Source organism: Pleuronectes platessa, chromosome 10 (assembly GCF_947347685.1).
Source record: "Pleuronectes platessa chromosome 10, fPlePla1.1, whole genome shotgun sequence".
Lineage (NCBI taxonomy): Eukaryota > Metazoa > Chordata > Actinopteri > Pleuronectiformes > Pleuronectidae > Pleuronectes > Pleuronectes platessa.
The window spans coordinates 27402455-27424601 of NC_070635.1; the positions used below are offsets into that span (position 1 = coordinate 27402455).

Here is a 22147-nt window from a genome sequence, read left to right on the forward strand (position 1 = left end):
TTCACAAATCAAATATTGTCTCATACAGCTTTAACAAGATGTGACATCTTCTGCCCTTAATCCTCAATAAAAAAAATTGGAAAAAAAAGACGATTTGACAAAGAAGAGTGGGAGCACAGAAGCTGTGTCCCAAATCAGGGGCTGCATCGAACCAAGACTTAAATTGAAGACTGATTGTGTCTCAGTGGTGTAATTAGGCTTTCCCAAATCAAAGGCTCCGACAAACACAGCCAACAAATGAGTCTTTCCGTTCTAGAGCAACCAAGATCCAATAGGTGGATCCCTCTCAGGCAAACCTATCACAGGATTCATTGTGTGGTGTTGAAAGAGCTATATATTTCACATATCAGGATTAGCGTTGGTGACAAGCCAAAAACCCAAAAAGGAGATTGTCCATAGACTGTTTTGTTCAGCCTTCATAGTTGGAGTAGAACATGTCCTCTGCCCCCTGACTTGGGACACAAACAAGACTTAATATACATCCCCCTTGTGTATTTTGCAGGGATAAAAACACAGGAGAAACACATCAGGGTGGGGCAGATAATCCCAAAAGTGAGGAAACAAAACTAAGATAGCAAGCAAAAGAACCAAGAGGTCCTAAAGTAAGTGATATCAAAAATAATAAGAACCACACAAGTCCAAAGAGTCACTTTATGTGACCCTAGAGGGGTACAAGACACAAGTTCACCATGTCAACTTAGAAGTAGTTTTGTAAGTAATTAGTGAGTGAAGGTTTTATGTTGTTTTGAACTTGGTTGACAAATGAAGTGGGGAGAAAAACATCATATCTGAGCTTTGCAGTCAAAACTAAGATCACATATTCCACATGAAGACCATTATTTGAACTATGATGCCACTAACTTTGACATTTGTTTCTTTGCAGCCTGCTTGAAAAATGCCTTTCAAAATAGAGCAGCAGTGACTTGGACCAGAGCCACAGTAAAGATGAATGAGTCTCATGAGGTTTTCTATCAGGAGGAGGTGGTGATGGGTAACTCCACATGGGCATACACTTACTATCACCAAAACTACACCCTGCCCCCTCCACTGATACCAGACAAGAGGAGCACCTCTAAACCTGCAGCATGCGAGCAGGTCCACATTGCTGTAGAGGTTTGTATTTTTGATGGTACAGAATGTTTTTTGTACTTTAATTTTAAGAATTATACTAGCCCTACAGCACTACATTATATCAGCAATTTCCAAGTTTGGGTCACGGACTTGTTGTCAGTGGGTCGCAGGCCTTTGCCTGGGCAAAAAAAAAAAGAGTGCCGTCTTCTCACACTCCTTAATAGCGTAGCTGAGCGTTTTGTTCTTTTATACTGTCAGGCCTCAGCCGAAAAAGAATACGAGAGATGGATATTGAATCGGGACATCACACCCCTTTATTTTCCTTCACACTTCCAAACTTTACTCTCGACAGCACCCCCTTCTGTTAGAACCCCTTCTAAACAAGAGTCCCAACCAACACCCTGCTTATGACAGGACCTACACATCAACCTTCCATAATAAAGCCACTGAATAAAATAGCTTACAATAGTATTTTTTTAAGGAGTGTGAATAGAATCAGTCTTTTTGAAACTACTTCTCAGTAGTTGGACTTTTTTATTTCTCGTTTGTCCATGAAAGCACTGTTGAGTCTGTTAAAAAAGGCTGAAGTTACTGAATTGTTATGTACGTTGTATAACCTTGTGTCCTTAAGATGCTTTGTTTTTTAATAAAAATGCAACTAATTGAGTGTAAAATGGAATATTTCCCTGTCTAGCATCACCACCTGCTGATCGTTTTGGTTTATCATTACAATTGTTTTTTTTTGTGTTGGCATACTGTGATATTCTGTACTATATCAGGTTCAAACTGCACCATCTTTTCATTCAATAAATTTGAGAAGTTGAACATTTTCCTCGATTTGGGTCGCGGCTTGCCATCAAGGGGTGATGGTGGGTCCCGAAGCCAGACCAGTTGAGAACCACTGCATTATATTAAATGCCTCAGTCAATTAAAGGTTCAGTGTGTGAAATTTTGTGACATGTAACTTCATCTAGTGGTGAAGTTGTATATTGCGGAAGAATACCGCCTCCATTGTCAAACATGATAGAAAACCTATGGTAGCCTTCAGTTGTCATAAAAACTCAATTTTTTTTTAGTTTGCCCAATTTGGATGACTGTAAAACACTTGTCGTCACATCCGCAGAGAGGATCCGCTCCCGATGTGCATTTGAAGTGTTTAAATATAATTCTAGGGTCAGGGAGACAACAGTTCATACACTTTAGATGATTACACACTAGTGAAAACATAACTGGGATGATTTTATATTCAATTTTTGCAAGTAGATCCCTTTCACCCATATCGTACACACTGGCACTTTAACTGTTACTATTACTTTTGCTTTTCTGCTGCAGCTATTACTTTAGTACTCGCATCATCTGTTTTTTGTTTGTTTTTTACTTGTAAACCATTATAGCTGAGCAATTATTGCCTGTGATCCCACCTTGCATGTTCAATGTGTCTGTTAGCTGGAAGCAGTGTAACAAAAGAGCAGCATTTCCCTTCTCAGATTGATTTGAATAATTTAAATTAGTTCAGGTATAAGGTAAAACACTCCAGTACATCTCAGGATGAATTAAAAAATAATACTCTCCACAGTAGCATGTTTTTATTCTTTTTCTCCCCTACATTTTTTCTTTTCTTTTCTTTTCTTGTGACCCTGATGGGGACCCCAGCTCTCAGGTTGAAAACCACTACTGCTACACTTCTGCTACACAATCTGTTAATGTTTATTATTCTCATTGTTGCATTGTGTCTTTTCTTCCTCAGGTCTTTTTAATCCTGGGGATTATCTCCCTACTAGAGAATATCCTTGTTATCACAGCCATAGTAAAGAACAAGAACCTCCACTCACCCATGTACTTCTTTGTCTGCAGGTGAGTTCAACATGGCACATCAAATATCGGCACCAAAACCAGTGATGATAGATTTGAGTTATCAATGTTTACATGTTGGCCAACATGTAAACTGCAGTTTTAGTTATTAAGTCAACTTTAAATTCACATTAAGTTGCCCTCTATGGGGCAGAAATCCGTAGGACATTTTTTATTTTTTAGAAGGGAGATGCAATTATGTGTGTTTCACAGTCTCTTCACTTTACGTAATTAATTTCCTCCTTATTATTCTGTTGCTCCCCCTTGTGTAAGATTATATAAAAAAAAATTGTGTTTGAATTTGAATCAATGAAATGTATCTCAAACAGTATATAATCATAGGCAAGGTTTGTTCAACTATATTATAACATGATAATTATGTAATTTTATATAATGTTATATTATGTTAATTTATGATGTGCTTCAATGGAGCCTCAGTTTTCACTGTAATGACATACATGTATATCTCTGTAGTAATGGATACATAATACTCTTTTATTGCAATGAGGTGAGTCAGTTTATATTTGTGTTGAAGATAAAAGCGACTTAATGTTAGTCCAATTCTAATGTGATCAAAGTTTGATGTAACCCTGTGTGGTTGTTGCAGTTTGGCAGTAGCAGACATGCTGGTGAGTGTGTCCAATGCCTGGGAGACCGTCATCATTTACCTTCTGAACAACAGACAGCTGGTGGTGGAAGACCACTTCATCCGGCAGATGGACAATGTGTTTGACTCCATGATCTGCATCTCTGTTGTTGCATCGATGTGCAGCTTACTGGCCATCGCTGTGGACAGGTAATCAGGGAGGGAGGGAGAGAACATATAAAACATTATAGAATACAATTGGAAAGCACTTAAACTCTAATGTATAGATAGATTTAGTTATTTAATCATTATTGGTGTTAGTATTGTTATAAAATCCAGGTCACCTCAGTTCATGCATACACACTATTACTTTTTTCTTATTATTTCTGCAAGAGATCCTCTCCAAGGCTTTTGTGGGGAATATAAAACTGAATTGCTCTACTTTGTCCTGAAACATGGCACAAGGTTGTTCTTTTAATTCAGTCAATGTGTAAAGAATTTGAAAAAAATGACTTAAATGAGCTTGTCTAATAATAGAGGTTGTGCAATGTAATTAGCTAACAACTGTGCATACTGGTGCTCATAATAAACTGGATCTTTAGTTCTCCCGTTGAATAATAATTGCTTAGAACAAAGATATCTTTTTGGAGAGTATCCTGACATTTTACACTAATCACCAGGAACACAGATGCACAATTGCTGCTATTTCTGTAAAATCCAATATTTGAATCATGTGGCAAAATGCTCCCTGATCAAATCTGCCCTTGTAATCAGTGGACAGGCTTTCAGCTGAGGATGAAAAAAATGTCAGATTCATCTTTTTTTTATTTTTTTTTTTTTTTATTAAGATTTTCCAGGTCCAAACATTACAGTCAGAAACAATACATATATACTTCTCACTAAACCGTCCAAAGATGTAAAAAGTCCACATATAAGTATCACAGGTTCAGTAAACAGCATAAAAGTGAACAGGAACCCAATAGGACCTCATACATACTGTATTATATCCACATAAGCATTTTTATTTTTATTTTTTTTTTTTTTTTATAGTAAAATAAGAACAAGAACTAAATAAACAAACAAGTTGGGGTAAACCTCAGTGACTCAAAAAGCCCTCTACCGAGGGAAAATAATAAAAAACAAAAAGGATACAACACTCTACTTTAGACAAATGATGGTCGTATTGGTGTGATATAAGTTATCCATCTTTCCCATCTTTTCAAAAAAGTTCCCTGTTGCAGTCTCAAAGCAAAAGTAATCCTTTCCATCTTAAAAATATCATAGATAATGTCAATCCATTCCTCCACAGTAGGTTTTCCTGGTTTTAACCACCTTCTAGTAATAGCTTTTCTACTAGCAGCACTTAGGATCCGAAATAAATATTTGACATTTGAAGAAACATTTTCTGATGTTAAGGCACCCAAATATAAAGACTCAAATTTAAATTGAACGTCTGTCTGAAAAATGCTTTGCATAACTTTATAAACCTCCCGCCAAAATGGAATCAATGATGCACAGGACCAAAATATGTGGAAATGATTATACGAGGCACCCACACTGTCGCAAGCATGCCGAAGAATTTGTGTAGTGCCTCTTTTGAGCTGGAGTGATGAAGAACCTTATAAGGTTTTTCCAGCAAAACTCTCGCCATACAGTTGAGCTGGAAGTTTTCCACTGTATCTCACATAGGTTCTCCCAATCTTCGTCCTTTAGAACGAGGTTTCCTTCATGTTCCCATTTTTGTTTTACATACAGTGAACTACATTTTGTTTGTTGTAACCCCTTGTAAAATCTTGAGATAAGTTTTTGGTTAGAGCCAGTGGAATAAGCGTCTATAAACACTTTCAACAGAATATTATCCCAGCCTACTTGTGTACACCCCTTCTGTATCTGGTCAATATAATGCCGGACCTGAAGGAATCTGTAAAAATCGTCCTTATCCAAGCCAAACTGCCCCTTCAGATTTTGAAAACTATTCATGGTCCCCTTATGCAAAAATGTGCAGTACGCTGTTAAACCTTGCGACCCCCATCTCTTAAATCTTGCGTCCCAATTTTTAGGCAAAAAATCTGGATCAAATGCGCACCATCTCAAGACCTTAACCGCATCCTTCAGGTTATTTTGCGCTATTACCTTGTTCCACATCTTTAGTGACAAACATATCCATGGGTTTCCCAATTCCTTTAAATTATTCAATAAGCGCTTATCCCCAATTGCAGCCTGGATTGGAAATTCATCCGATATAGCACTTTCAATCTCCTTCCACCTAGCGCAGTATTCCGGGTTGCACCAACATATTAATGGCCGCAGCAGTATAGTAATCTTTTAAGCATGGGAGAGCAACCCCGCCCTTGTTTTTTGCCAATTGTAAAGTCTGGTATCTAATTCTTGGCCTTCGTCCCTGCCAAATGAACCTCGAAATATGCTTGTCCCACTCCTGAAATTGTTGGTCCGATATATCCAGTGGAAGGGACTGAAAGAGATAGAGCAATCTCGGCAAAATAACCATTTTGACTGATTCCACGCGTGGTCCGAAATTAAGAAAGGGTATAAGGTCCCATCTTCTTATGTCTTCCCTAATCTTTTTGTTCAGGGGGAGGTAGTTAAGTGAGAACAATTTTGTCAAATCTATTGGAATGTTTACCCCCAAGTATCTAATTGAAACCGAATCCCATTTCAAATTGTACTTATTTTTCACATTTACAGAGGGGTTGTATTTGAAACAGAGAATTTGTGTTTTTGGAACATTCAGCTTATATCCAGAGAAGGATCCATATTGTTCCAAGAGTTCAAATAACCGTGCTAAAGATTGCTCAGGGCTGGTTAAATACACCAATACATCATCAGCGTATAACGAAATAATTTGTTCTCCCCCATTCATATCGATTCCTTTAATATTGTCGTCCTGACTGATCCACTGGCTCAGGGGCTCGATAAAGATTGCAAACAGGAGGGGGCTAATTGGGCAGCCCTGTCTTGTTCCTCGTTCTAATGAAAAGGGGCTAGAGACAGCCCCATTTATTTTAATTCTCGCCCTTGGGCCATCATAGAGAGCTTGTATTGTTTTAATAAAGGTGCTATGAAATCCAAATTTGTCCAGAACTCTATACAAAAAAGACCAATTTACACAATCAAAAGCTTTTTCTGCATCTAGCCCCACTAATACTGCTTCTAAATTATATTCTGTTATACGGTTAATTACATGTAGTGTCCTTCTGATACTATCTTGAGTTTGTCTTTCACGAATAAAACCTGTCTGGTCAAGGCTAATAATTTGTGGTAATAATCCCTCTATTCGTTTGGTTAGTATGTGGGTAAAAATTTTATAATCCTGGTTTAACACCCTTACTGGTCTATAATTACCACATTCAGACTTATCTTTCCCCTCCTTCGGAATCAGGGATATAACTGCCTCCCTCCAAGAGGGGGGTATACTGTTCTCTTTAAGAACCCAGTTAAAGGTGGACTGCAACACAGGGAGCAAAGAACCCTCCATGGCTCTGTACCATTCGGAAGGGAACCCGTCCGGACCTGGAGCCTTATTTGGTTTAAGGTGTGATATGGCTGAACAAATTTCTTTCTCTGTTATTTTAGCTGCAAGGTTCCTACTTTGTTCACCATTCAATTTAGGCAGATTAATCTTCTGAAAGAAATCTTCCATCTTCTCTCCATCAATTTGAGGTTGGGAGTATAGTTTTTTATAATATTTTTCAAAACAATCTTGTATTTCTTTTAATTTGTAATGCATAGAATTAGTGATAGGATTTTTTATTTTATGAATTGAATTCTCTGCTTGTTGTTTTTTCAGCCTATAAGCTAATAATTTACTGGCTTTTCCGCCCCCTTCATAATATTTCTGTTTTGTAAAAATTAACTTTTTTTGTATATTTTTTGTATAGATCTCATCTATTTCGTTCTTTTTCTTCCTAAGTAGCTCTCTAATTTTCTGATCATTTGTATCTTTATGATTTTGTTCTAATTGTTTTAATTCCGCCTCCAACTGAACTAACTCTTTCTGCCTTACTCTCTTTATGTGAGCGCTGTAGCCAATTATTTTTCCCCGAAGCACAGCTTTACATGCATCCCATAATATTGGAGGGGAAACTTCTCCATTATCGTTCTGTTCCAAGTATTCAGCAATATCCTTCTTGATTTGTTCCTTCATCTGATTCAGTACACAAGTGTTCAATCTCCATAAGGTGTCCCTCCGATACTGTTCAAGATTAAATTTTAAATAAATGGGGCTATGGTCTGAAAGGTCCATGCTCCCCACGTCGCAGCCACCAACCCTGTATAGATCCCTAGCAAAAGTAAGAAAATAATCAATCCTTGAATACGCCAAGTGTGGATTTGAAAAAAAAGTGTAGTCTCTCTTTGAAGGATTCAATTCTCTCCAGATATCAATTAACCCGATTTCTTTCATAGCCATATTGAGTTTTTTGTTTATCAATTTGGGCTGGGCTGTATGTGTATTCGAGGAGTCCAGTTTGGGATTTAGTCTAATGTTGAGATCCCCCCCGCAGATTAGAACCCCATGGGTCTCCGCTGTTATCAAATCAAATATCAGTTTAAAAAACTTCCAGTCAGAGTTAGGAGGAGCGTAAATGTTTAATAGAGTGACCAATGAGCCCCCCAAATTTCCCCTCACGAAAATAAATCTTCCCTCTGTATCCTTTTTCTCAAAAATGGGTTCGAAACTAGTATTGTTGGAAATCAATATCGCCACCCCCCTTCTATGCCCAGCCTTATATGATGATGAGTACTGATGCTTGAAGCCCAAGCGTTTTAATTTAGCATGTTCTGTATCTGAAAGATGTGTTTCCTGTAAAAACGCCACCTCAACTCTCTCTCTTTTTAGTTTAGTTAAAATCTTACTCCTCTTAATGGGATTGACAAGGCCATTCACATTATAAGTTGCTATTTTAACTGATTGCATTCAATGTACAATAAGGGTAAAAAAGATAAATGAAATAAACCCAAAGCACACCACCATAAGTGTCCATATGTGACAAAAAGAATCACAGGTTATACCCCACAGGCTGCAAAGAACAGCAGCAACAAACGGCAGCAAAAACTGCCACAACACACATAACACAATAAAGACAGAAAATAAGACTTCCAACTGTGGGGTCTTAATATTGACCCTGATGAAGCCCTGATGGTATGAGGGCTCTGAGGTAAAGCCTCCCCCCTATCAGGTGGGAGAGGGCCTTCATGCATGGTGTCTCTGTTCCGGCAACATAAAGAAAAATCCCCCCGACGTTTACGTTATAATCGTAGTTGTTTAGCCCGTACAATGCTTCTTTAATAAGCAGGACGTGTTAACAGTCCTAATTCCTCCCTCTGCTGGGAGTCCTCGGAGAAAAAGAAGAAAGAGAATATCGATTCACCAGACTCACCCGATATATTCTGAGTAGACTCGCAGTTTTCAGTTAACTTAGTCACCCGAGTCCTGGCGTCTAAAAGCCTGTAGTTTTTCCCTAAAGTCCAAAGCCTTGCCAGCTCTGTCCCGATTCCCTGGTCTCTTAACGGTGCGCCACGTGAACCGCTGGATCCGCTCCAAAAGCGAGTTCGGGTGTTTAATTGCCGACACCGGGAGCCCCCTCTTCGCCATATCCTCCGTCGCCTCCTCCGCCGAGCCGTACATCACAACTCCCTCCTGGTAGAAGACCCTGAACCTGGCGGGAAACGGCGTCTGGAATCGGATTTTCTTCTCCTTCAGTACCGCTTTCGCTTCGGCATATTCCCTTCGCTTTTTCAATACATCAGGCGCGTAGTCGTGATCCAGATTGACTCTTTTTCCGAGGTGTTGAAATCCTCGCTTTTGCCAGGCCGTTCTCAGCAGCTCATCTTTCATCCTGTAGCTCGCCATCTTTACAACGATGGACCTCGGCGGGGCTTCCCCGGGCGGCTTCGGCATCAAGGAGCGGTGAGCTCTTTCCACTCGTAGTTCAAGTTCAGCCGGCAGCTCCAGTCCCTCCCGCAGCAAGCGCTCCACATACACCGCCATCGAAGGGGAATTTTCCTCCGCTCCCTCTTTAACGCCGTGGATTCTGATGTTTTCTCTTCTGGAGCGGCTCTCTAAATCAGTCAGCTTAGCGTCCAGGTGTATCTGAAGGTGTAGCAGCTCCTGCACGGTATCCTCCGCCACTTGTAACCGTGTTTCAGTCGCATCAATCCTTCTCTCCGCTTCTTCGATCCTAGTATTGGTTTTGTTAATTTCTTCCCGAATTTCTTTCAGCTGCTGATTGTTGTCTTTTCTAAACTCTCTCAGCTCTTTGAGTATGAGGCCAAGATCTCCGGTCTCTCTTCGATCCACTTCGAGGCGTGTATGCGTGCCATCATCGTCCTCCATTACGCTGCTAGGCGAGGAAGTTTGGCTAGCTCCGTCGCCGTCGAGTATCTCCGCCTGCATTGACTTTTTATTTTTCCCTTTAGGCATTCTCAAGACCCACTAACTTAAATCAAATTATAAACTATTTTTTTTTCAATATCCGGGTTGAAGTGGGTTACTTTGACTTCAATTGTCGGGAGCACGTTCTCTAAGCTGCCATCGCCTGGCTCGTCAAACCGGAAGTCCGTCAGATTCATCTTTAAATGAGTTAAATAAATGTATAATTACTTGATGATTTCTTTAAACCATGTACATTTAAGATTGAATTGTAACACTAGAATTCATTTCATGAGAAGTAGTACTCAGCTTCTGAAAACAATTGTAAGAATTGTTTTCTGTGGTTTGCGGAGGACAATGCATATTAAAAGTGTGTGAATGTGGAAAAACTATTTAGGGGCACCCGTGGGAATGCTGTTGACATTTGCAGCTAATTTACTATACTTCTAATTAGATTTGATGGCAGGACAAAATGAAACTCTTGTCAGATGTGTGTGTTCTGCTCCCTTGTTCTGCTCCCTCTTGTAAAGTCAAAACACCACTTTGTAACAACACTGGAAACTTGCAAGAGTTGTTTTGTGTGTTCAAAAGTGCACCTGTTACATCAATTTCACATTCTCTCAGGTAATCCTATTGGAATTAAGCCTTAATGCACATTTTACAACAAATTATCAGAACAAAACACGATTTATCACAGACTGACAAATACATTTAAACAGATAGCAGCGTGCAGTATTTGTTCTTTTAGCAAAAATATACCATTCGGGTCCTCCAGCCACCCTCTGATCAATGTTGCACTTTAGATTTCAGTTTCTGCTGTACATGTATTGGGTATTTTTGTTGCTCAAAATGCTTATCACTTCTATTTTCCAATACAATATAAACATATTTAATTAGTTTCATGATGATTGGACATATATTTAAAGAGTTATGGCCAATTTCCCGCTAAGCCCCGCCCTTGGCAAAAGGTTTTGACTAAAAGCTATTTTTCTGACCAATCCTGCTCAATTACAATAGATATGTGTATTTCAATCTCACAATGCTTTATACTGGTTTTGGAATTGATTCATTTCTGCTTTTTATTTATGCAAATTATAAAAAATCCATCACAGTAGACAGTTATGGTTAAAAAGGCTTTTCTGTAGCCTCTTTTTGGAGAGGTGGTGGACTAGTGGCAGAAACTTCGACAATGGGCAGAAAAGGTCTCTGGTTCGTCTCCGGTTCGACTCCACGGAGAAACAACAAAAAGACGAACCTGGATTGATCTGTCCAAAAATCCAAGAGGATTCTCCCTACCCTGTCTAGTGCCCCTGAGCAAGGCACCTTACTCCCCCAACATCTGCTCCCCGGGCGCCGTACATGGTCGCTCACTGCTCTGTGTGTCCTGCACCAGATGGGTCAAAAGCAGAGGTTAAATTTCCCTACCTGCATGTGTTTGGGACAAATAAATGCATCTTATCTTATTTTGATTAGGAATGTATGCAAAATCTTAAGTTTATCATACTCACTCTGTGAGGGAGGTGGCCTGTCAAATGTAATAGCGCCACCATTGGCAATAGACCCTTTGGGGTCATATTTTTTGGGCATTACTCTTACATCATTCCCAATGAATGTGCCAATTTTCCTGTTTCTAACCCAAAATATTTTGAAGAAATCCCGTAAAATAGGCAAATATTGAATGGGCCACGCCCCCTTTGCCAATCTATCCGGCACTTTAGATTGCCACTGAGCATTGGTACCAAATTATGATATCTATGGCCCATAGATACCATTTGCATCTATGGGCAAAACTTATTATTTAAACATATCTATTGGACAATTTGTTGATCAATTCTGGCCAATAACAGCCACGATTTTTGACCAATCCTGCTAATTTAAATCAGAAATGTGTATCTAGGATATAAAAACAAAAAGGAGGTGTCACATAAAATTTTTTCAATTCATGTAAATTGGGAAAGATCTATCATGGTGGACCTTTAAGGTCCAATTGTCCTTATTGATGAGCACTATTGTCGGCTGACACCAAATAATAATAGCAAGGCGGAGCAAACATTTTTTTTCCTCAGCTGTGCACGTGTACCATCTAAGCAAAATGTGTACTCGTGATGAATGAAAATCCCCATTGGATAGCTGTGTCCACATCATTCCATTATAGGCCAGCCACACACAGAGGTCCTCCTCTACAAAGAGCCTATAAAAAGTGCACTGCTGCTAGGCAAGCAGCGCCACACAACACAATATTGTTGTTTTACTTTAACAGGTAGTAAAAATTCCCTGTGATCAGTCACACACAAACATCTCCCTGTTTAAATGTTTTTTTTTTAAAGTAAAAAGTATGAAAACTCGTTGAGTTGAGTATGAAAACCTGTATTTTACTTAATACTTCTTAATACTGCATGTGATGTGTTCATTGATTCACTGAAGTTTATTCAATGAAGTTTATAAAAAACTTGTTGTGAATAGTTATCTTAATCTTGTGAAAAAAAACATTGACCTGAAGCTCAATTCTGCTGTTCTGTAAATAATTGTAGTAGTAAATATAGCAACTTCTGTTCAACCCATATCCATGTTAGGCTTAAAAAAACAACTTTTGGTAAGGTTTTGCCCATTTCCGGTTTAAGCCCAAAAAACACACTTTCCACAGCACCAGCACCAACTTCTCCTTCATGGCAAGGGGGGAATGGGAGGGGCTTGAAAACATAATGGTCAAATGACCACAAATGTGTTCCGTTGCCTAGATACAGGGGGTGTCTCACATTACCCGATGTCCCACATTACCCCGCTCTCCCCTACAGATAACATAGATGGTTGAACAGATTAAGTTAAATCTATTGAAGGTCAAGATGTGTCAAAAGTAAAAAATTGTAGAAGATCAGATACAAGTCCTTTACTCAAGAAAAGGTATCTAAGTACAGGCTCGGAAATGTTCTTAAGTACAAAATAAAAAGTAAAAATTTTAAATTATACATGCTGCCAAATTTCAGACAGAATAATAAAGACTGAACTGAACAGAGGTGCTACATGAGCACCTGGATAATTGTTTACAGTGAATAAATGGATTGGGAATGTGCTCAGCCCCGCCGGAGTCGGTCACTGCCCTGGCGGAGCACCAAAAGACAATCAAACTTATTCTAGAGGAAGTAAAAGTAGTAACAAGGTCTCTGTAGATGAACTCGTTAATCTCTTCCGACCAAGTTTCACATGTATCAGGTAAACGGGCTAGTCACAGGACACCAAAATGTAAAACATGACAATTCCTTTTACAGCTAGAGGGTGCTTTGACTATTATTAAATATAATCATATGTATCTGTTCAGGGAAGGACGTTTGTTGTACATGTAAAATCGCCCAAAATCATGCCAAATTTGAACATTCAATCAAAAATGACTAACTTTCTGTAAGGTTTGGCGAAGAGTGGCAAGATAATCTTTTCTGTGTCTCCGCATGATATACATGTGAGCGCAACTGAGCCACATACCTTCCTGAGTACTTTTTAAGTACATTTAGGCCCCCAAAAATGTATTTTGCAGAAGAAGAAGCAGATTCGGAGCAATCCATATATGGTCCTCGCAGTTGGTAGCTCGGGCCTAATTATTGTAGTATCCCTTAAAACCTGTTGTAGCACCTTGATAAATTTGCACTTGCTGTGAAAAGGGGCACCAGCTCCTATCAGATCCAATTTAAATAATTTGTTAAGAGGTAAAGAACAGGGGATGTTGCACCTTGTTAAGCCAAATGAGCCAAATTGGGAATAATTAATATAGGCTTGGGTTCTCACGATTGCAAACTGGATACCAAGACCCAGGAAAATACTAGTTTTCGATATGACGGGGAAAATTACAAAAAAAATCAAATTTTTCTACTAAAGTTTTGAACAATGAAGACAATATCATCAACATCACTTTTTTTCTCCAGTTGCTGGTCGTCTCTTCTCAGCTTCAATCTGGGACTTTAAGAGAATCATGACACTTTTAAGACACAAACAATTGGGTTATCCGGTTAAATTAACAATGTCTATTAATGTTACAGACGGTCAGGACTGATAACGTTTGAGGCCTAGCTTCCACATTAACTATAGTTGTTTTATTATTAGCCATAGCTGCTATCCGCTAGCTTAATGATAACTTAAACAACTGCTATTGTGGTGATCGGCTAATTGATAATAGTTAAACAGCTAACGTTAACACAGGGGTGTCAAAAGTTTGGAACCACCTAGTGTTTAAACTAAGAAGTGCAATACAGTGGGCCATAGTTGATTGTATATTTATACTTTGATACGGGCCAATTAAAAATGGCAGTTTGGACACCCCTGCGTTAACGTGTGCCATCAGCCAGTTTAATGTTTTGGAATTGGGAGCTTGACTTCTCAAAATTCATAATTAGTCGGTCTTTATGAGGCTTCACCAAATTTGTTGTACTTGGTCGCCACCACTTTGTCGCATTGTTTGCTTATCAACATTATTAGCCTTTCCCTGGTCGTTTGCCTTGTAGGCAAAATGCTTTAAAATGGCATTTTTCATTTTCAACTAAAACTAGTCAACAAGGTCCTCCAGCAGCACCACTTGCCATGTTACGTTTTATTGTGGTGACAACAGCTCAGTGTCTTGAACGTCAACTTACGTTATTGTGTTCAGCTGCAAGTGAGGGGACGGGCTGTGTGCTTGCATGTCTGCAGCAGTGCTGTGTGAAGTTTTTGCCTAATCCCATTTCACCCCTTGACCCTAACCCTACCCCGTAAATCTTCCCTTATGTATTGGGACAGCCTTTCAGGAAGCCGTAACATGATTAGTAGTCGTCACAAAAACCAGACATGTCATCAGAAGTCGTTGATGTTAACAGAAAAGACAGTTTTGACAGGGATGTCATTGTAATAACATTGTTGAGATCTTAAATAAACCAATGCTATTGTTTGCAGTTATTAAAGTGACAAACCTTTAATATTCAAATATCATCTGTGCTAATGCAGGTGAATCAATAACATTGCAAATTGAAAAGTTTGGATGCTCTGCATCATGCATGTATGAATCAAAAGCACACTGCTTCAGGCTGCTAGCAGTGGTCTGTAGGCAACCCTGCTACGTTGCTTTGTAATTTGATAGGTAATTCAGTAACATCACTGCCATACACGGGTTCAATCAAGTGCATCGTGTGTCTTCAAAGAGGGGCAATGCGACATGACATTATGTAAAATTCGGGATTATCATGCAAAAAAAAGATCACTTGCATACTAATCTTGGTAATGCTATAGCGCTTGAAGGCTATTTTTTGGGGGTTATTGTGAAAAAAGTAATTATACATTCAAATGATTTTAAACAAAGATATCACAAACAATATCGTAGTTTTAAAATCCTTGCGGGTCTTTCTCCCAGCTTGCCGGTGATTCACAAGGCATTCTGGATACCCCTCCGTCCGGGTCTGAAAAATCTCTGTTTGGAGGGGTATGAAGCCATACGCCTTGGGAAAGACTACCCCTACACATTAACGTACAAAATGAGGAGGAAGGGCTAAGGGGTGAAATGGGATTGGGCCTTTGTGTCAATTGATTAATATGTGAGTATTGATTTTTTTTTACAACCCTAATATGGGCTTTACAAATAAAATGTTATGATGATATTAATTTAATGATCAGTCATAAATTCACGATTCACTGGATATCCGTTCTCAATGTTAAAATGACACTGCAACAAGCAGATACGAAAGTATGACATTGACTTACTAATATCTACTGGGAATGGAATTTTAACAAGGATAACAAAACAAGAAATATGCTAAATGTATCTGTATCAATAGAATAGAAAGGTGATAATTTGGATGACGGTGAAAAACAATACGTTAAAGTGTGATAACGTTACCGGCAACTATGAAAGTAAATTTAGAGATTATCCTTGGGTAACAACATCAACCCAATCATTAGTGCAGAATCAGATGATTGGACGGAGCCTAGTTGAATGAGTGCTGCTGTGACCTTCTTGGCTGGAACTCAGGCCATGGTTCAGTGGCTGGTAACATCACATCGGGTCTAGATGGTGTGTTTTTGAGATGACCTCAGTTGTTCAGCAGGGAGTTTTGCTGGGGGTCTCAACTTGATGTGAGTGAGGGCTCGCCTGCGCCTCTCTCGACTCTTAAAGAGATTTGGTGCAGGCTTGCAGTCCGCATATTAGTAACAGGTTGGCTTCTTGACCAGGGATGATTAATTCATTTTTATGCTTGACTTCTCAATACAAACTGTAGAAAAAACTGGCGTTGGTGATTCGACAATAAAAAATAAAATAAAAGATAAACAATACAAAAACTTGATGCAAAATTCTTCAGATCAGCAGGCTGTTAATTTGTCTATCTGAAAAACAAAGCAAAAAAACGTATTTGAGAGGGTTATTTGAAGGATAAACTTTATATGAGAGATATTTGAAGGAAGAGTAAAAAGTGAAGTCAAATGTAAAGAAGATGGTGAATTCAGGAAAGTATAGGTTGTAGGGAATCATTGATGGAAATGGTAAATGGTTTATTTTTCTAAAGTGCTTTTTCTAGTCTTGAAGAACACTCAAAGCACAAATGGTAAATATATAATGCAAGTAAGATGAATATCTCCGACCTCAAGATTCTAAATGAAACTTTCTTTGTCTTTGAACAGTGTAGAGGTTTTATCAGATTGAAATCCATTGGAAAACAATATTTAACAAGTCACAGTAAGGTTGAACTGTATTCTCTGTTTGTTTCAGATGTTCAATAAAATGGATTGGTTTTCAGTATAGAGTGGAAAGTAGGTTTAATTGTCTGTGATATCTCCTGAAGATAAGCACATCTCTCTCAGAATGTGGAGAGGCAGAGGAAATCCTGGTAATTGGTTGCATGTATGCCGGGTTATCATTGCACCCCTTTGGCCAGCTCCATCTGAATAATCAGCTGTGCCAATCATGTATCTATATGTCTATTTTGGAAGAGTAGCTACCCTTGTTTTGGTTTCCTGTCCGAAATGTAGATTTAATGTTATTGAACATCTACTAAACATTTTATCTGCAGTGACTACAGCTTATTATAATGATAATAACTTTTACTTATATATTATTATTTACAATATAGCAGAATTTCAAGAATCATTTTTTTTTTATTTTAGCATAAAAAGGAAGATAAGATAATCTAAAATGAAAGACAAACACCAACTGTTAACATTCAGCCATACAATAAAAGTGAGTCTTAAGAAGATATTAAAAAGAGGATTTTAGGTTACCAGCCTGAGCAAAGGCCTTTAGTGCCCAGTGGAGATTTTGGAAACTGTTAGCAGGGCCCTGTTGGAGGATCTCAGGAAGCATTCAGTGTAAGCGTTGGCGTAATGTAACCGCTTCTCTTAGTGCCCAATAGTTTAGCAACAGCCTCTTTCAATGTTTTGCTTAGAAATACCAGAATAAACTGCATTGCAATAGTCAAGACTGGAAGAAATATTGGCGTGCATGACATTTGCTTGTCTGTAGAGGACAGGAAAGACCTGATCTTCTTTCATTGTCTCAGTTGGAAAAAGCAGGACTGCACCACTTTGGTCACATGAGTATCAAACAACAAACCAGAATCATATAGATAAGTCACTCAGGAGATACTGCCAGAAAGGGTAATTATGATGAATATCCGATTTGGAGTAATTTAACTGCCAAAAGTTTTGAGTCATCCAATTTCTCACGTCAGCAAGGCAGGACACAATGCAAGACGCACCAGTTTAGCCAGGCTGTAGGGGGATATACAGCTGTATATCATCTACTGTATCAAAGGCAGAGCTGAAGTCATTGAGGATAAAATAATTAAAATTAAGAAAGCCTGTGTGTGCTGCAAGCAATAAGTCATTAGTGTCATTAACTAGAGCAGTGTTCTGTGCTATGTAGAGAACGGAAGCCAGATTGGGATTTGATTTGATTGCTTTTTATAAAAGAAACATGTTGGGTAAAAACAATTGGCATCCATCAGAAATACAGATTTTAAAAATGAAGTGGCAATGCAGTCTGTTTGAAAGGTGGATGAATTTACAGTTTTTAAAATATTTCTGGGATTATAACCCTATTTGGCTTGAGAAAAGATTCATCCTTGCCTCTTGTAAAGTACACTGATAGGCATCAGGTTTTTTAGAGAGGCAAGTGAAACACTGTCTTTGTTGTTCTTCCATTTTCGCTTAGCCTTCATGCAATTTCTATTGAAAGACTCACTTCTTAATTTAACCATGACAGAGAAGGTTTCTGCTTTCTATATCTGACAGGTGTTATAGAATTTGAGATATTTGTGCAAAAAGGTGCCCAAAAACAATAATTAAAAATAATAAAGACAGTTATTGTCCACAGGATTATCATTTCAGTTCTCTAGACATGTCAAATTTCAATTCATCTATGTCAATTAGTTTCTGTAATTCTTCAGTGGCTTGTTAAGGATGCTAGTAAATTAAAGGTCACATCAGAAATCAATATTATCAATATCAATGTTAATATCTGCAGGTACATCACTATCTTCTATGCACTGAGGTACCACAACATAATGACAGTGAAGAGAGCTGGCTGCATCATCGCGGGAATATGGACCTTCTGCACGGGCTGTGGTATCATCTTCATTATCTACTCAGACTCCACCCCCGTCATCGTCTGCCTGGTCTCCATGTTCTTCGCAATGCTACTCATCATGGCCTCCCTCTACAGCCACATGTTTATGCTGGCCCGCTCGCACGTGAAGCGCATCGCCGCACTGCCTGGCTACAACTCCATCCACCAGCGAGCCAGCATGAAGGGGGCCATCACACTGACCATACTGTTGGGGATCTTCATTGTCTGCTGGGCACCCTTCTTTCTCCACCTTATCCTAATGATCTCCTGTCCGCGCAACCTCTACTGTGTGTGCTTCATGTCCCACTTCAACATGTACCTCATCCTTATCATGTGCAATTCTGTGATTGACCCACTCATTTATGCCTTCAGAAGTCAGGAGATGAGGAAAACTTTTAAAGAGATAGTCTGCTGTTGCAACCTGAGGAACGCATGCAACAGCATCTGCACTCTAAAGTACTAACAGACACAGACTGAGAGCACCAGTGACAAGATGGGTAAGATGGACTGACTGAAACTGACACTGTAACCTAGGTTAGGGAGATTTTATCAACAACAAAAAAACAAAGGCTCCTTAATCAGGTATGTAATTTAAAGCTGTTACATGGAAATTTTCATTTCGGTAAATGGTCTTTATTTTTATAGCGCCATTGTGATGCCCACTGACAGTGCTTCACAGTTAGGGATGGGAATCGAGAACCGGTTCTTGTTTAGAACCGGTTCCCAGTGAACCAATTCCTTGGAATCGTTAGCGAAATTCTTTAACGATTCTGCTAACGGTTCCCTGTGCCGTTGCGCATGCGCGAACTTTTTCATTCAGACGGCAGCAAACATGTCAACCAGGCAGAAGCGATCTAAAGTCTGGTTGTATTTCACACGACAAAATGACAGCAACGCCACTTGCAACGCGTGCAAAAGGGCTATTTCGTCGAAGGGAGGAAATACCACCAATATGATGAAGCATTTGAACACGCATGGAATGAAGTTACAGGAGGTGTGTCATGTGTTTGATGCTTGCAGCAGCGCAGCTAACAATAGCGCTGCATCTCTTTCTATCCAAGGTAAGCTCCTCAAACTTGTGTGAAGCAATTTGCCTTTATTGTGCGTAGTCGATCGAGCTCCGGCATTGGTCTCCCATTATCAGTGATGGGCAGTAGCGACGCGATAGCGTCGCTCGGCGGCAACCCGGAGTAGCTCGGCGGCTACTGCGGCGTCGCCACACGTCCCTGCTCCAGACCCTGTCTATTGTGTTAGTGCCATTTGTTTCATTGTGTAAACCAGCTTTCACTATGTAAATAATCTCCATTTCCATCCATTTAATTTAGCAGATGATGACTTTCAGAGTCAGGCAGGTTCAGAGGCTGGTAGTCGATCTTGGTCAGAAGCTTAAATTAGTTTAAATTAAACAGAGTAAGTTTTATTTAAGTTATATAAGTTTTATTTTATCGTAATTTCTACAGAAGAATGTCAGGTTTATCTTTAGTTCAAGAGGAATACGTGAATGTTTTTGGTTATTTAAAAAATGTAAATGTTTATGTATACATACTGTATATGGTGTGCATCATTATAGAAAATTATATAAAAGAAAATCAATGTAAATAAACCCGTTTGTGCTCTTTTTTTCCCCCCTTGCCCAAAAAGAATCGATAAGAGAATCGATAAGGAATCGGAATCGATAAGCAGGAATCGATAAGGAATCGGAATCGTTAAAATCTTATCAATACTCATCCCTATTCACAGTACAGCTTTCACATTCACCCATTCACATACATATTCACACCGTGCATCTATGAGCAGCACGTTTCTCTATGAGAAGGGCAATTTGGGGTTCAGACATTCTGGTTAGAGGATGACTTCTATAACCCCTGAGCCACAACCGCCAGCTTAGTGCACCCACCATATGCATTTGTTTTGGAATAAATGAAAAAAAGACAGACAGCTGTTAGCAGGATGCATGGCGATGAGGTAATGTATCTTCTTGTTGTATGATTGTTATCGTTATTTTGTCTCATTGAGAAAATTGTTATGCCAATATGACCAATTTGAGATCTGCACGATTTAATTCCATTGCTACTATGATCATGCTGTTTGCTGTTTTTGATGACGTCATGCAGCCTTTCAAGTGCTCCCTGAGACTAAGCTTGTTGGTGAATGTATACTGTTATTATGAAGTCCCTTGTAAAAAGAATGTTTGGCACCTTGTCATGAGGGGATTTAGGTCTGGACAGCAGTGTTTGAAAAAAATAATCGCGGCAATGCACAAGCTGTTGTTCATGTTAACGCACACAACTCCTCCTCTGCCCTTGTTAGGTCTAATAGTTTATAACAGGGGTGACAAACATACCGCTGGCCGGATACGGCTCGCCAGGGATCCAGCTCGGCCCGCCGGATGCAAGGTAAAAAATTTCAAAAAATTTAAATAAAGATAGAAAAAAGTCAAACCGCAGTCTCACTCTATGCCAGTGATTCTCAAACAGGTGGGGCACAGAGGCATAACAGGTGGGGCGCGAGACCGGGAGGGGGAAATGTGAGGCGGAACTAATGTTTAGACGTCCGCATCTCTTTAACGGTGGAACAGTAAACAAATCGTTCCATCGCCGTAGCCAGGGGTCGGCACTATCATATCAGGCCAGCATGAGATACCAGGAGCGGCAAATGTGTGTGTGTGTGCCGCCACGCCCCCCCACCCGGAGCGATGCGACATCGTCCAGGGCGGAGGGGCTTGGCGGCGGCGGTGAAAAAAAAACAGGGGGTACAAAGCCATTATGCTATGATTTTACTGGTCTGGCCCACTTGAGCTCAAAGTGGGCAGCATGTGGCCCCATAACTAAAATGAGTTTGACACCCCTGGTTTATAGAAAAAAACAATTTTCTCTTTGATTGTCTCATTTGCTCATGTAGGTCATAAAGAGGCAGAATTATTCAAATTATACCATTTCATAACAATTCAATACTCCTTGTAGGGGCTTTAAACAACCAGCCAGGAAAGGAGTGGGGAGCCTGACGATACAAATTTGATCCAGAGTTCACGAGACATGTAGACTCACACACATACACAAACACACACAATCCTAGGTGAAACGATGGAATACTAACTTAAACTTATGCTCATGTTAATCATAATCATCCTGTTTACCGAATTGGTAACATACACACCTTCTCACTAATGGTTTTTCTTTATTTTTCTTTCTTTCTACATTGATAATTAATATTGAAGACATCAAAACTACGAAGGAACACATGGAATTATGTGGTAAACAAAAAAGTGTTAAACCAGAATATGTTTTATATTTATATATGTTCGATTCTTCAGCTTTGCACACTCTTGACCTTCTTATATTGAGCTTCATGCGTTAGTCACCTGGAATCGTTTACAATTAACAGGTTTGCCTTGTCAATTGTTAATTTGTGGAATTTCTTGCTTTCTTAATGTATTTGAGACCATCAGTTGTGTTGTGCAGAGGCAGGATTGGTGCACAGCTCTATACAGTAAATAGGCCTATTCGACTACAGTTCTAATCCATATTATGGCAAGAACCACTCAACTAAGTAGAGAGAAACGATAGTCCATCATTACTTTAATACAGGAAGGTCAGTTAATCTGGAAAGCTTAAAGAACTTTGAATGTATCCTCAAGTTCAGTCGCAATAAACATCAAACGCTATGATGAAACTGG

At 39.3% G+C, this 22147-nt stretch overlaps 1 protein-coding gene across 1 annotated transcript; it reads left to right on the forward strand.

Moving 5' to 3' along the window:
• Positions 1 to 924: 924 nt before the first annotated feature.
• Positions 925 to 18934, forward strand: mc5ra (melanocortin 5a receptor). The gene is made up of 4 exons (XM_053433581.1): positions 925 to 1113; positions 2819 to 2925; positions 3530 to 3718; positions 18370 to 18934. Exons 1-4 carry the CDS (start codon positions 946 to 948, stop codon positions 18932 to 18934), a joined length of 1029 nt encoding a protein of 342 aa, XP_053289556.1. The 5' UTR covers positions 925 to 945.
• Positions 18935 to 22147: the final 3213 nt, after the last annotated feature.